The sequence below is a fragment of the Culex pipiens genome, chromosome 1 (assembly GCF_016801865.2).
Source record: "Culex pipiens pallens isolate TS chromosome 1, TS_CPP_V2, whole genome shotgun sequence".
NCBI lineage: Eukaryota > Metazoa > Arthropoda > Insecta > Diptera > Culicidae > Culex > Culex pipiens.
The window spans coordinates 84,619,867-84,636,872 of NC_068937.1; the positions used below are offsets into that span (position 1 = coordinate 84,619,867).

Sequence of the window (17,006 nt, forward strand, 5' to 3'; positions counted from 1 at the left end):
GGCTTATACGAACAAAGAGCACCTCGATCCGACGCTCCGTATTGAACTGATTCGCGTTCGAAAAAAACCATCGAAATTTTATATATATACAAGCCTTACCCGTCAAACTTCGTTCTGCCTTTTTTCGTTTGTTGACGTTTTTAACTTTTTTGCTTATTCAGCCTCCTGTGATCAAAATTTTATTTTGCGTAACTTTTCCCATACAATCTGCTGATTTTCCGGAATCGGTTTCAGAGTGGCCAAAGTTGTAACTTTTTGGCGTAAGAACCTTCCTTGGACTTATACGAACCCAACGCAACAAAGAGCACCTCGATCCGACGTTCCGTGTTGAATTGATTCGCGTTCGAACAAAACCGTCGAAATTTTATATATATATAGATTAGGGTGGGTACGTTTTTCAAAAAGTTCTTCGATCAAGTTTTAGTATGGTTCCCCTTGTAGGCCATGCCCATAGAGACTTTCATGCCAAATATCAGCTCATTTGGGTGTAAATTGGCTGCGCGCATCAGGGTTAAAGTTTACATGTGAATTACTATGGGAAATTGGAACTTTTTATTCAAAAGCTCCTACAGGTCTGGGAAAATCACGCGCCAACTTCTGGTATGGTCAGGCCTAAGGGGAATGGTCTGGAGAACACTTTTCCCAAAGAGAGCATATGGATTCGTTGTACCTAGAGCTGGCGCATCGGCAAACAATCCGATGTCTTCGGAATCAACGGTTTTTCCTGAAAAAGCATCACATTTTCCTTAGCATGCTATGAAAGCTTGATGCATACCGCGACGCCATATGTCAGGCAGCTACCACGTAGGTGAAAATCGGCTGGAATATTCAATTGCAAACCTTCTTTTAACTAGAAAATGATCATTTCGAGCAATCCTGATATTATTTAGTCGAATTCAGAATCTTGCATAGCATATTTGTGTTTTGTTGATAATATTTCAACCACGTGGTTGCTGTCTGACATATGGCGTCGCGGTATGCATCAAGCTTTCATAGCATGCTGAGGAAAATTTGATGCTTTTTGAGGGAAAACCGTTGATTCCGAAGACATCGGATTGTTTGCCGATGCGCCAGCTCTAGGTACAACGAATCCATATGCTCTCTTTGGGAAAATTGTTCTCCAGACCATTCCCCTTAAGCCTGACCATACCAGAAGTTGGCGCGTGATTTTCCCAGACCTGTAGGAGCTTTTGAATAAAAAGTTCCAATTTCCCATAGTAATTCACATGTAAACTTTAACCCTGATGCGCGCAGCCAATTTACAACCAAATGAGCTGATATTTGGCATGAAAGTCCCTATGGGCATGCCCTACAAGGGGAACCATACTAAAACTTGATCGGAGAACTTTTTGAAAAACGTACCCACCCTAATATAGATAGAAGATATATATACAGCAATTCCCCACGAAAACAGCATGATTCAAAAAAAAGTTCTCCGATCGGGCTCAAAATTTTTCTGGGAGATCCTTGGCCGAAATAATTAGACCCGTATTTTTTTGTTTGGCCATTAGGGTGACCTACGCCGTGTTAGGGTGGTCCGTAAAATGGCAATTTTCGTCGATTTTCGCAAAAACCACTTTTTTTTCAAAAAATCATATCTCCGCGCCATTTCATCCGATTTTAGCTGTCTTAGACGCAAAAGAAAGGTTATTAGTTTGGCTATTTGGGAAAAATAGTAAGAAGTTTCAAAAATCTAGCTTAACATTTGAAAAGGTCGTATGAAAACTTAAAATGCTGTTTTGAAGGTCTCGGGACCAAAGAGCCTATGTCTGAAAATATTTTTATCGGATTCCTCGGAAAATTCCACATAACATCAAAAAATAGTGAAGTTATGTTTTCGCTACTTTGAGATACGATTTTTTGAAAATAAAAACTGGGTTTTTCGACGCGCCACGCGCAAAAATGGGAAAATGACAAAAACGGGAAAAAACGACTTTTTTCACAAAAACTGCGATAACTTTAAAATTTCAGCGATGACCTATACATGTTATGGTACCAAAAGTTGCGTCTTTTAATTACAAAAATGCGTCTAAGACAGCTAAAATCGGATGAAATGGCGCGGAGATATGATTTTTTGAAAAAAGTGGTTTTTGCGAAAATCGACGAAAATTGCATTTTTTCGGACCACCCTAACACGGCGTAGGTCACCCTAATGGCCAAACAAAAAAATACGGGTCTAATTTTTTCGGCCAAGGATCCCCCAGAAAAATTTTGAGCCCGATCGGAAAACTTTTTTTTTGAATCATGCTGTTTTCGTGGGGAATTGCTGTATAGATATATAGAAGATGACGGCTAGGTGAAAACCACGATGCCCCATATCAGACGGTGAACAAGTGAAGAGGCATCGACTGCATTATTATCCATGTTGTCCCCAGACCTGTAGGAACGATTGAACAAAAAGCACAGAAATCCCATACATTCAACCCCCGGTGGTTGGTCACTTTTTCGTTTGACACTTTTTTAGTTTGTACCCCGTTGGTTGGTCAAAGTCAAACTAAAAAGTGACGAACTGTCACTTTTCACACGGCGCTCACGCACACTATCAAAACAAACGTTTGGTAGTGTGTGTGAACTCAGTCTAAAAGGGGTGTCAAACTAAAAAGTGACCCCGTTCGTTTGACAACAGTTGGTGTCAAACCATCGGGGTTTGAGTGTAGTAATTTCCATGTAAACTTTAAACCGCTGGGGACAGGCCAATTCTCAACCAAATGGGCTGATATTTGGCATGAGAGTCCCTATGGATATCCTCTACCAAGGGAACCTCGGTTTGCCGTAATCTGAGAACTTTTTTGTTTGGCTGAAAAACCCTACTGTACATTGGTATTTCATGAAAATTTAAAATGTCTTCAAAGGAGTTCAAACATGCTAAAAATGATTATAAACGCAGGAAAATGCATTTTAACTGGTTTTCGGATGATTAAGCTTTAATTTTCATAAAAAAATTTAAGTTTTTCGGAAAAAATGTTTTGCCCCCTGATTATTCAGGCCGACGTTGAAGGAAACATCAACTTTAAAAAAATATTTGCATCGCCTAACTGGTTTTGGGCTGCAAAATTAAATACGCTAGTATGTGTAAATAATAAAAAATTTATACCTGTAACAAATAGAGTACCTTATAAGGCACCAACACATAATTAAAATACAGCCATACCTATCACAAATAGGGTACCTTGGGTCGAAGCTATTCATATTCGTGTGTTGTTGATAAGCCCCAGAGTTAAAACTAGACCGAGGATCGAGCGATCGGTTTAGTCCTGTGCAAATAGTCGAGGGGAGCGAGTGTTTTTCAGCTGAAGCGATTGACGACGTGTAAAGGGATCAACGCTTGGTAGATTCTTGATCATTCGTGTGGATGCTGCTGAATATGTGTTTTTGAACCTATAGATTGTTTTAAAGATTTAGTATCGATTTTGTGCAACTGAAATGCATCGCGCCATACTTTCTAAATCGTGTAGGAGTGTTGTCTCTGGACAAACACTTCTTGATCCGTGGCTGAAAATACAAGTGCTGAGTAACAAACAGTTCCAGCGATGTCTTGCCACCGTGGAGGAAATATTTCCGAACAAGCCGGATTTTGCCTCGCGCCACATTGGGCCCCGCAAAACGGACGTTGTTACCATGCTAAATTCAATTGGTTTTAAGGTAATTAAAAAAGCTGACAAACTGTAATCAGCTTTGAGTGATAACGCTGACGATCGTACAGAAAATTTTGGTTGGCCACAATATCAGTGATTTTGTTCACACTTGAACTCTACGTGAATCAACAATAATTAAGCTGATCGAGCGGAAATTATGAAAAATGATGTGCAGTGGTGAAATTTTAAGGAAAATAAACCTATTTTTCTGATTTTCAGTCATTGGATGAGCTATCAGAAAAAGCTGTCCCAACTGCCATTAAGTTCCAGAGAATTTTGAACATTGAAGACCCGCTGAGTAAGTATTTATCAATGTAATGGGACCATAACCTTTAGTCTTATGTAAACCTGTAATTACGAAAGGCAACTCGGTCCTAACCAGATCTTAGCACCGAGAAAAAACTTAATAAAATAAGTTTTTGCAAAAATATGTAATTGGACCATCCACTAACCACGTGGACACACCAACCTCTCCTTCATGTGTGTGTCCACATCCTTCATTCTTCCTAGTGTCCACATGATTTGTAGTTGGCCCCAAAATCGAAATTTCACCGGAAATAAATTGCAGTCAACTGAGTTAAAGGAAATACAAATTAAAAACTATATTTTCATTAGCCTAAGTAATTATTTGAACTAATTTATATTAAAATATAGCCTCTAAACCAAGAAAACAAAAGAAAAGAGGTTTCATAAAATATTTTGCAAAATTTATGCGCTGAATGGATTTAAAATTCCTGCGTTAAAGTTATTTTTACAAGTTTAGTATATTTTAAAAATATTTTGGATACACAGGACAGGGTCCAGAATGATCCACTTTAGTAAAATGATCTGAAAAGTTTGGAAAAATTTACCCTCAATGTTGTGTTAGTACTTGGTTGACGAAAAACATTTAGTCTAAATAATAACATTTAAATTCAAAATTTATATTATTTAAACTTAACCTTTCGAAAGTCGCGCTTGTGTACACGAAGAAAAAAGAGTCCACAAAATCGCTAACAAGCGTTCATGAAATTTAGAACCATGAACAAAGTGTTCAAATGTTATGGTACGTTGTGCACCGTTTGAAAATTCGTTTGTAAGGGAGGCCAATAAATATACATTTTAAGATATGTTGAAAAATAAAATTAATTCAAACGACTTTTAAAAGAACCATGCTTTATGATTAGTCTAAATCCATTTTAAAGCCCAAAACCAAGGATTGCTCATTCTGAGCAAAAAAAAGCAAAAGAAATCCAAATGCGTAAAACAGCAACATATTCAGACATTGAACGAGTGAAAAAACAACGAATTGACTACTGATAACCTCTTCTGTAAACGATCCCACATGCTCACTCATGAAAGAATCGGAATCACCACTCAGTGATGATTACGTATTTACAGTATTTACTATATTCCTTTCAAATCAGCATAATATTTTCTCATTGCCTCCCCGCAGAGAGACAAGCCCGCAAGGTTCATTGGAAACAGCCGATTGAAAATGAAATGTGCAATTTTGCTTCCAAGGCCCTATCTCTAATGTCTACTACCTATAGAAAGTTTTTCAACAAATATACTACGTTTGCATGCATCAGATTAGATCGGATGTATTCGAGAATTTCGTTTCGTATTCGAGAATTAGCGTTAATAGGATTGGGGAGGGGTAACGTAACGCAGTTAGTAGGGGATCGAGGTAATACAGGCAGATCTATGCTTTAACTAAGTTCGCTAAAAGAAATTTGCATTGTGCGTCTTCATTTATCATTTATCTTTGCTCTCATTCACAGACGAACATGAGTTGATTGAACGGATTCGAGCCATTGCTAACAAAAATGAAGTATGGAGATCCTACATCGGTATGGGCTACCACAATTGCTTGGTACCTCATCCGATTTTGCGTAATATTTTCGAGAATCCCGGCTGGACCACACAATACACTCCTTATCAACCGGAGATTAGCCAAGGCCGTCTGGAGTCGTTGCTGAACTTTCAAACACTAGTTACAGAGCTGACTGGTCTTGAAATAGCCAACGCTTCATTGCTGGACGAAGGTACGGCCGCCGCCGAAGCTATGAGTTTGTGTCATCGTCACAATAAGCGTAAGAAGATTTTCATTTCACGTAAGTTGCATCCACAAACCGTCGCAGTGGTGCGAACCCGTCTGGAAGCTTTTGGAATCGAGGTATTGGTCGGATCGGTTAAGGAAATTGATTTCGGCGATCATGAAATATCTGGCATCTTACTCCAGTACCCGGATACTTACGGAGATTTGCAAAACTTCGAGCAAGTTTCAGCAGACTGTAAAAAAAATGGAACCTTGGTGGTGGTTGCGACGGATTTGCTCGCGTTGACACTGTTGCGCCCTCCAGCGGAATTCGGAGCGGACATTGCGATTGGATCCGCCCAAAGACTTGGCGTGCCGTTGGGTTACGGAGGCCCTCATGCTGCCTTCTTCGCCTGCAGACAAAAGCTGACGAGATTGATTCCAGGCAGAATGATTGGTGTTACGAGGGACATGGATGGTCAGGACGCTTATCGTTTGGCCCTCCAAACCAGGGAGCAGCATATCAGACGAGACAAAGCTACCAGCAACATCTGTACTGCTCAGGCGCTTCTTGCCAATATGGCAGCCATGTATGCAATTTACCATGGTCCCGAGGGTTTGAAGGGAATTTCGAATCGCATTCACAACTGTGCGCTGACTCTGAATGCTGGATTAAGAAAAGCTGGTCACGATCAGCTCAACAAGATGTTCTTCGATACGTTGCATGTAGTTCCCCATGGCATGAGCACGACGGAAGTTAAAGCCAGAGCTGAAGCGAAGAAGATTAATTTGCGCTATTTCGAGGATGGATCGATCGGAGTGTCGATGGATGAGACTGTCAAGACTTCCGATATCGCAGATTTGCTGTGGGTGTTTAACTGCCCGGACATTGAAACGACCGTGGCTGATCCCATTGCTACATCAATGTCCGTTCACAAATCTCAATTCAAGCGTACTTCCCCGTTCTTGACGCATCCGATTTTCAACAAGCATCACAGTGAAGCAAGAATGGTTCGTTACATGAAGCAGTTGGAAAACAAGGATATATCTTTGGTACATTCAATGATCCCGTTGGGCTCGTGTACCATGAAGTTGAACTCAACTACCGAGATGATTCCATGCTCGTTCCGTCATTTTAACGAAATTCATCCATTTGTACCAATCGAACAGGCCAAGGGCTATAAACAAATGTTCGAGGAGTTGGAAAAGGATTTGTGCGAAATCACCGGATACGATAAGATTTCCTTCCAACCTAACAGTGGAGCCCAGGGAGAATACGCTGGACTTAGAGCGATCCGCAGCTACCATGAGTCACGTGGTGAGCACAATAGAACCATTTGCCTGATTCCCATGTCTGCCCACGGGACAAATCCTGCCTCGGCACAGATGGCTGGCATGCGAGTGGAAGCAATCCGCGTTAACAGTGCCACCGGTACAATTGACATTGCCCATCTGAAGGAGAAGGTTGAGCAGCATTCTGCCAATTTGTCCTGCCTTATGATTACCTATCCCTCAACGAATGGAATCTTTGAAGACAACGTGGTGGATGTGTGTAAGCTCATCCACGAACACGGAGGTCAGGTATACCTGGATGGAGCTAACATGAACGCTCAGGTATGTTATAACGGTATACATTAGAGCTTTTATAAATATCCTCGTTCACTTTCATCAGGTCGGACTGTGTCGTCCAGGAGACTTTGGCAGCGATGTGTCTCACTTGAACTTGCATAAAACGTTCTGCATTCCACACGGTGGTGGTGGCCCAGGGATGGGCCCTATTGGCGTCAAGAGACATTTAATTCCCTTTTTACCGACTCACCCGGTTGTTGATCCATTGGCCGGAATCGAAAACCAAAGCTTCGGTGTCGTCAGCGCTGGACCGTACGGTAGCTCGTCAATCTTGCCAATTTCGTGGGCATACATCAAGGTAATGTTAAAAGTAAAACCATGTTCTATGTTTCAAATGAATCATTTTTTTAAAATCCTACAGTTAATGGGTGGTCGTGGATTACGCCGCGCAACTCAAGTGGCGATCCTGAACGCAAATTACATGTCCAAACGGTTGGAGGACCACTACAAAACTCTGTACACTGATCCTAACACCGGATTGGTGGCGCACGAGTTCATCATGGATGTGCGTGACTTTAAAAAAACCGCAAACATTGAGGCTGTAGATATTGCCAAACGGCTGATGGATTACGGTTTTCACGCGCCCACAATGTCTTGGCCGGTGGCGGGCACGCTTATGGTCGAACCGACAGAATCGGAGGACAAGGAGGAACTTGATCGATTCTGCGAGGCCATGATTTCCATTCGCGGAGAAATTCAAGACATCGAGGAGGGCCGCCTGGACATTCGAGTAAATCCGCTCAAGATGGCTCCTCACACCCAGAAGCAAAGTATTTCATCCGACTGGAACCGACCATACCCCCGAGAACTAGGAGCATTCCCTGCGGTAAGATCTTGTTAATTAACAACTGTCAAAGCATCAAAACAGTTAGGATATTGAGCTACATTTTGCTCATTTGGCATCTCAATAATCGTTATTATTTTCTTCCTTCTACCATCTAGCCATTCGTGAAGCCGGAAACTAAAGTGTGGCCAACGGTTGGCAGAATCGACGACCTGTACGGTGACAAGCATCTTGTGTGCACGTGTCCGCCAATGGTTCCTGACTACGAATAATTCAAGTCCTAACAATGTAACATGATAGGAATATTACAAATGTCACTTGTACGCCTTCTTTTTAATCAAAACAATTTTTTACTTGCACATCACCTTCGTCAAAAAAGACACTTAATATTACACGCTGCATGTACCATTTTTGTAAACACAAAAAAAAAGTTGCAACCGACGGGACTCAAACCCAGCACCAACAGTAAAGACTGGCGCCTTAGCCCGCTCGGCCATCAGACCGATGAAAAATGGAAAGGATAAACGTATATGTGAGCTTGACATTTCGGTCAAGTAGGATTCCCATACTGATAGGCTACATATTTCAGGATGTAATATTACACAGAATTTCATAAAATAATGCAAAATCTATTTTACACTCAGGCCTTTTACATGCAGCTGGATTACTACTTTATTTGCAGTGTACTCAATGGAGCTGTGCGGGTATGACCTGCAGTCATAAACCGCAGACCTCTTGCTTGTTACGGCGGTGAACCCACCGATATTGCGCGTATTCCCAAAAAAGACACGCGGCATTCCAGCCTCAAAACGACGCGCCGCACTTTCGGCAAATGCGCGCTGTCAAATCCCATACTGTACGTTTTGTTTTTGTTGATCTTCTTCTTCGAATTGCATGACATTGTTGCCAGGAATGTTTGTTATTGCACCAAAAGTGCAGAAAATCGCTGGCAACAGTGTCTGCGGCACATTCTGAAATGCCGCGCGGCGTGTACCTTCGAGAGAAACGGACAATAATAAATCCAGAGAGTCATTGGAAGACCCAGATCATCTCACTGAGTTATTGCAGCCATGCTCTGTAGCCCTTCATAGTCACCGCCTGCCGTAGCCTTCTGTTGTCAAAAACATGAAATGTTGTTCGCTGAGTGATGTTTTTAGCTCTTCTTGCGAACCGCTCATTGATGCCCCCTCTCACTCTCATTCGCGATTAGAGAGCAAGGGTTCATGCGAACCACGGCAGGCGTTCGGATCGTGGTTCGCTCGTGCTTGGTTCGCAATCATGAGCGAACCACACTTGAGCGTCATGACGTATCGTTTGAACCACGATTCGAGTGAGCGAACCGTGACATCACTGCTTCCGTGTATGCCCATCCATATCTCACTTTTCTCGTCCTCGTCCTTTTTTTTAATAAACAAGCCTTACCCGACAAACTTCGTTCTGCCTTTTTTCGTTTGTTGACGTTTTTAGCTTGTTTGCTTATTCAGCCTCCTGTGATCAAAATTTGACTTTTCCCATATAATCTACAGATTTTCCGGAATCGGTTCCAGAGTGGCAAAAGTTGTAACTTTTTGGCGTAAGAACCTTCCTTGAACTTATACGAACCCAACGCAACAAAGAGCACCTCGATCCGACGTTCCGTGTTGAATTGATTCGCGTTCGAACAAAACCGTTTTTTATCCAGCTTTTTAAGCGAAAATGGCGTTCGAATGGTGAACGCCCGAAATGTCAAAATCACGCAGTGGTACCAACATTACGAAAAAAGTGTGCCATGGCATGACAGCCGCATTTTTTTCTTTTGTTGGTGCTACTGCGCGATTTTGACATTTCGGACGTTCAACATTCGAACGCCATCTTCGCTTAAAAACCTGGATATAAAGAGAAGATAAATTGCAGCAATTATTCATCCATTTAGGGTATTGGAACCATTTGTTATTCCACACGCATTGAGCACATAGGGTTAAACCCAAGGTTAAACCGCGCCCAGATTCGTGATTCCATGCGAATGCGTACCGATAATAAAGATGGCCGACGGTCACTCTACTCCAACGGCCGTTGCCGTACAAACTCCTTGCAGCTCCGTTTAAACTCGTTTATATTACTCGAAATCTTTGCAGCCTCTGGAAGCTTGTTATAAAACTTAAATCATTTGTAGAATAGCGAGTTCTGCGTGCATGCCTTTTCAAATTTTGCAACCTGAGATCGTCAGCTCCTCTAGTGTCATGCTTATGGATATCCATTCCGCATAACATGGCTTCCGTCAAGTATTGTGGTTCCATCCTTTCAATCATGAAAAAAACGAAGTTGACTTTATAGCTGTCGGCCACCATTGCTAGTACCAACCACTAGTGTCTTCCTTTTAACTACAAGGACTTCGCCGCCCTGGGCTCCTAAGTGTTTGAGTACGGCACGGAGCGACGGCGCCGGATACCCATATTTACACTTAGAATTTTAGAGCGCCCGCCGCGGGATTCGAACCAGCAACCTCTAGATTGTGAGTCCAGTGCGCGGTCCGATTGATCCACACGGGCGCGACAAACTTTCATTCATACGAAAAACAAAAACAAGGGTGTTGTACTCAATTCGTTGCTTCATCGATATCCATTGCAAACATTCGAGCATGCTCCGTCGTGGCATCAATCTCTTAGAGCATCATTACCGGTGCGTTGCGGAAATTGTTGCTATTTTATTAACCCGTAACGCTTCTATTTTAGTTTAGTCACCCGGTCCCACACCGGTCGTTGCTAAATTGGGTTAGCAATTTACTACCCGGCAACCTTACCGGTGGTTGCTGTATGGCAGTTTCATGAAAATGATTCGAAATCATTGTTTGAAGAAAAAATAAAAGCTTTCACCATTTTAAATTATATTTTTTTATTGATACAAAAAACATACTACTAGAACAGAAGGCGCCTTCCAGAACCACTTTGGATGCTTATTGGCCAAATGGCCAGTTAACATGGAAACGGATACCAGAAAAATGGCCAACTTGATTATTTTTTATGAAACCTTGTCATGTTGGATATTAAACTTTATGGAATTGAAAGATATGTAAATCTACGGTCATGCCGATGTTTGCTGACCCATTCTGGCCAATCTGGAACCGGTTACAGGTGGCCCCTTGGGGACACTTCCGGAATATGAGAGAAATCCTATCATCCGACCTATCAAACTTCATGAAATTGATAGTTATGTCAATCTACGGTCATGCCGTTGTTCACTGATCCATTCTGGCCATTCTGGAACCGGTTACCGGTGGCCTCTTGGGGACACTTCCAGAATATGAGAGAAATCCTATCATCCGACAAATCAAACTTCATGAAATTGAAAGATACCCATTTTGAATGATCATGTAAAATGGCCCGTTGACCACTGTGATTTTATACTTTTTCAAAATTATGGTTTATTTTAAGCTTTTATATGCTAATCTTTTTTATTTTTTTTTTTTGTTAATAAAAAAAACTTATGATTTATCAATATTTTGATCCCCACTTTAGGATACAAATAATATGTTCAAAATATTTTATAATTAAAACAATTTCACACGTTTCAATGTGAGTGAAACTAGTAAATGTCGTCAAAACTTGAACATGATATTTTCTTCTTTTTTCTTCTTCTTCCCTCTCTTCCATATGTCTTCCAAAAAAAAATCAGGGGGGGGGGGTTTGCCCGAAGCCCACCCCCTTAGCTAGGTGCCTGCATCCTTCAATTCCATGAAGTTTGATATGTCAGATGATAGGATTTCTCTCATATTCCGGGATTGTCCCAAAGGGGCCACTGGTAACCGGTTCAGGATTGGCCAACACTGAAATAAATATCATGATGTATGCTACAAGGGGCTGGAAACTCTAATATTTCTTAAGAATACTGAGTATATTAACGATATTCCAGTATACTTGTTAGTATACTAACCGAAAAGCAATAAACTGTTAGTGTTCGGAGCGGACTGTATTTCACTTCACTTCTCGGCGGACTTGGGGAACCAGTTTGGGAGGGTTGGAAGTATCGCAAACACAACACTAGATTTTCTCTACACTAATCTATTTACGGCTACTTAACTTAATTTTAGTGATAAAAACTAGCGTCTCTTCCGACGATCGCGACGAGGTGACTTTACGTCCGACCGGTTCGGCTGCTTGCGATGAACTTGTCTCGACGCGCTCACTTCTGCTCGCTGCTCTTCGTTGCGCGCCAAAATCTTCTCTCACGATCGTCGTCGTGCGTCGTTCGTTCTCCCTTTCGCTCTCTCGCTCATGCCGTCGTCAACGGCGCGTTGTTGCCGCGCTAGTCGTTTCGCGCGATCCCTTCCTCTCTTCACGGCGTCGTCGTCGACGCGCTGTTGCCAGCTCTGTCTCGCTTGCTGCCGAGCACACGTCGTTGCGCGCGTCTTTTCGCTGTTGGCAACGACGCAGGCTGGGTTGCCACCTTCGTGGCAGTTGTCATCACAGCAAGCGCAGTGCTGCCAAAACCAAACCAAAATTTTCTTCGAGCTGACAGGTTCAGGCTCGAACATCCTCCACCCGCGAAAACTGCAAGTGTTCTCCAAGCAATCCAGATCTCACTCTTTCGCCTCCCAGGTTTGGCCGTAAGTTGACCAGGTGAGTGTTCTTTCATTTCTTCGCCGGGCGCTCTTGAGACCCGCAAGTCGATACGAACCCCTTTCACCCTGTTGTCCAAAACCGGGCTAATCTTCGTTGCGTTCTTACAGAATGTGCCGGTCAGCGCAGTTGACAGTCGCAGGGGCCGCCAAAAGGCCTGGCCGACTTGTGGAATGTACTCCAGGGATTGTTGGTGCTTGCCGATTGTCGGAAACCGGCATCTTGTTCTGCTTCTCCATGGACTTTCTTCTGTCCCGTCTGGTGACGCTCGCTTCAGTGGGTCGGCGTTTACCGACCGCTCGTGTGGACCGAGTCCTCCAGTCTTCCTTGCCGGTGCTGCAGCTACTGAATGTTTCGAGCACTCATAGCTCGGCTGTGTGGCAACTGCAGCAGCCTTGTGCGGCGCCGAGGCCGCCCTTGTACGCACCGTTACTCCTCCACATGCGTTTGTAGTCTTCTCAAGTACGCTGCTGAGTGCAGCAGAGCGCTGCGTCGTGGGACCTTGAACCTTGTGTCCTTGGTCAGGAATCGCTCGGCTTGAAAAGCCAGCGTCGTCTTCGAATGTTCGCAGCATCACGTGGAACGGCAGGTAAACTTGCTTCAAATCCATTGGATCACACACCTCACTTGAATCCTTGTAGGTTCGAACTTCTCGTGCACAGGCTTCGGTGTGCTGCTCCAGCTTGGGTCGATCCTCCAACCCCGTGCCTTGAATCAGGACCGTTTCTTCGTGTGCTGCGCCACTTCCAATCGTGCCGTCGAAGACCTGGCTGAAGCTCGTCTCGCGCAGAGCCACCAAGTTGACTCTGACGGCGAGTTGGACTCCAGCAGGAATCATCGATGTGTCGGAACGTGGCTGCATCTGCTCGACGCCAGCCAACTCGTTCGCGTTGTGTCTGTCCAGAGTGTCCTTCGTCAAATGTGCTGCTATTAATAAACCACGGCAGGGGTGTAGGCTGCAGGGTTTATTCCGAAAGTCCGCGACGGCTGAAAGCGCGTCGGGCACTAGTTGTCCATGTCCAGAGGAGCTGGCCTCTGGTGTCACTGAACTCGTTTCGGCTTGTTGTGAAGCACCAGGTTGCTCCACCCTTGTTTGTGTTGTCGATTGCTTGGGATTTCTCCGGTACTCGGCGTGCAGCAGGGTGTGGTGCCGCTCCTCGCACGTCGCGCACGCTCCGGTGGACACACACTGCGCCGAGGTATGTCCCGTCCGGAGGCAATTGAAGCAGAGTTGCTTCTCCTTTGTCTTGATCAGCCGCTGGGGGGCTGTCATCGCTAGGAACTGCGGACACTTCCAGCTCTTGTGCTGGCCTAGTCCGCACACGTCGCACGTCTGTGCCGGCTCTCTTCCGGCGGTCATGGCCATTTGCTGCTGACCCGGGTTGTCCGTTACGGTTTGTCCGGGTGGCTCCTTGGCAGGTTGTGACGTGTCCTCCACGTCAGCTATCTTGTTCGTCTCGATGACCTTGGGCTGCTCAGTCTTGGCGTTCTCGGACCGTTCACCATGCTGGATGGTAAACTCCGGTTGATCACTGTCCAGCAGTTCTTTCAGCTGCTTCCAGGAACTCTTCGGGGTTTCGTCGATGGCCGTCTCGTTGGCGCATCCGACGATCTTAGCGGTTGTTGGATTCGTTTTCTCGTCCAGTCGTTGTGTTACACCAAGCGTGTACGCGTTTCTTCTTCGTGTGGGCTGGCTCACTTCAAGCAACCCTGATTCGATGACCGTTAGGACCTCCGTGTGCAAGTCATCGAAGGCGTCGTAGAGAGCATCCTGCTCGTCCCGTAAGGTTGCCGAGACCATGCCGAGGATTTGACCGTACGCTGTGTGGTACGCATCGTACGCGGCTTCTACGTCCTTCTGGCACGTCTTCAACGTGGCCCAAGTAAGCTCCGAATTGTTTTCCAAACTTGCGAGAATTGTAACGAGCTTACCTTGAGCCAGCTCACGCTGGTGGACGACTTCGTTGAACCACTGCATCTCCGCCAGCTTCTTTACACTGCTCGCTCCGCAAGGGAACACTCAGTGCACTTAGTGACCGGACTTGCCGCCGGTCTTCTTTTTCGGTGTGGCCGCCTTCTCCGAGTTCACCAGCCTCTCCGGTGACTTCCTCGGGCGAAGCTTTTGGCCACCGTGGCTTCAGTGGCAGGGCACTGTTTCGGAACGGCTGCTGGAACCGTTCGCTTGGGTTTCACTTTGCGTCGAACTTCCGGAACCACTTTCCCGAACGTTCTTCGCGTTTCTTCCGGAACCACTTTCGCGGAAGTCTTCTCACTTCGAGCGTCTTCACTTCCGGACCAAGTTCGCAGAAGGTTTTCGCTCCTCTTCTCGGTGTTCACTTACAGGACCAATTCCCGAAAGCTTCTTCCGACTCTGCCTGCAACTTCCGCTTCTTCTTCTCTGGAGTCGACGCGTCCTTGCTCAGCGCCGCTCCCGGGAGTTATTGCAGGCACTTTATGGCAGTTTCCGGCACAAGAGGGACACCAACGATCGGACCCAGTGTCCGAACCAAGCACGGAAATCAGCCAAGTCTGAAATCACGGTACTTGGGGGAACTTTGTGTCCTCTTGGCCGGAACTTCACTTCACTTGAGCCTTCTTTCCGGAACCTTTTTCCGGCTTCAGAAGGTTCTGGACGCATCCAAGATGGCGTCGCTTAGCACTTTTTTCACTTGCTCTTCGGACGCATTCTGGCCGATTCCAAAATGGCGTCGCCTTTTTTCACTCTGAGCACTTTTTTGAGCCAAGATGGCGTCTTTTTTCACTTTTTTCCGCGGCGTCTTTTTTCACTCAGTGGGCCTTGTGCCCACTTGCCGCGATAGAATCGACCCTCCGCCTTTTGTCCTTCACTGTCCCCGCAAATCCCGGCACTTCTGGTTCAATTAATCCGGGTCGTTCGGACCATGTTCGGAGCGGACTGTAGACTTGCACTTCACTGCCGGCGGGCTTGGGGAACCGGTTCTGGGAGGGTCAGAAGTATCGCAAACAAGCAAAAACACTAGAATTTTTCTTCACTAATCTATTTACTAAACATAACTTAATTTTAGTGGTAAAAACTAGCGTCTCTTCCGACGATCGCGACGAGGTGACTTTACGTCCGACCGGTTCGGCTGCTTGCGACAAACTTGTCTCGACGCGCTCACTTCTGCTCGCTGCTCTTCGTTGCGCGCCAAAATCTTCTCTCACGATCGTCGTCGTGCGTCGTTCGTTCTCCCTTTCGCTCTCTCGCTCATGCCGTCGTCAACGGCGCGTTGTTGCCGCGCTAGTCGTTTCGCGCGATCCCTTCCTCTCTTCACGGCGTCGTCGTCGACGCGCTGTTGCCAGCTCTGTCTCGCTTGCTGCCGAGCACACGTCGTTGCGCGCGTCTTTTCGCTGTTGGCAACGACGCAGGCTGGGTTGCCACCTTCGTGGCAGTTGTCATCACAGCAAGCGCAGTGCTGCCCAAACCAAACCAAAATTTTCTTCGAGCTGACAGGTTCAGGCTCGAACAGTTAGTATATTAAGATACTCTCCTTATATTGGTAAGTATACTGGCGATATGTAAAGGAAATAATAAGTATACTAACAAATATTTTGATATACTGGTTGACATAATAATTATAGCTCTAAGAGTTTCCAACCCCTTGGTATGCTATTACTTCCGCATATAGATTTTTGCAGAATGCCTCTCCATTTGACCCGTATATGCGCTGCACATAAGTTGTGTGAGCACTGCATATAAGTGGATAAGGAATAGAAATATGCTACCGCATATAAAATTTATGCTCACGGCACATGAAAAGTATATGCAATGCTCACAGATTGAATTATTTGGGGATATGCACCCGCATATAGCATGTAAGTGAAACACTCATGATTTTTAATGAATTTTCAATTGTTTTTTAATAGTCATGCATTTTATTATTATGGATTACTTCTTATGTTCAACTAACGTTTTATTTTCCTTTTTTATAAAAACTAGTTTTTTTATTTATTTTTTCATTTTAATAAATTTAATTATTTAAATAATTTCAATAAGTTACGATTGCAGAACTGCATGGTGCACTTTGGGTGGTTTCTGAAACGGGGGCGCCTCCGTTTGGTTCTTTGAGAAGATCGCATCGAGCGGCTGCCTCGTTGCTCTTTGTTTCCGACCGGTTCCCGCGGATCTCCAAGCCCTGCATCTTGAGCCCGGTTTTCGCCACACCATCCATGACCTCGCTGGCTGCCTAAAGTGGTCCATCAGATTCTCTAAGCACATGCTCAACTTGACGTCCAGCTTGAGCAAAGTTCGACACGTCTTCTCGATCTTTCAAGGTTGAGTCAAGGTCAAGGTTGACCGTGAGCGGCGGATACACCGGAAGATT

General features: G+C 44.7%; 1 protein-coding gene and 1 pseudogene across 1 annotated transcript; one reads left to right on the top strand and one right to left on the bottom strand.

The window, feature by feature from the left end:
• Positions 1–3,246: 3,246 nt before the first annotated feature.
• LOC120429496 (glycine dehydrogenase (decarboxylating), mitochondrial) lies at positions 3,247–8,391 on the top strand. The gene is made up of 6 exons (XM_039594566.2): positions 3,247–3,642; positions 3,855–3,933; positions 5,399–7,269; positions 7,328–7,582; positions 7,646–8,110; positions 8,227–8,391. Exons 1-6 carry the CDS (start codon positions 3,424–3,426, stop codon positions 8,338–8,340), a joined length of 3,003 nt encoding a protein of 1,000 aa, XP_039450500.1. The 5' UTR covers positions 3,247–3,423; the 3' UTR covers positions 8,341–8,391.
• A 3,988-nt stretch (positions 8,392–12,379) lies between these two features.
• LOC120429491 (uncharacterized) lies at positions 12,380–15,349 on the bottom strand (annotated as a pseudogene).
• Between the last annotated feature and the right edge of the window lie 1,657 nt (positions 15,350–17,006).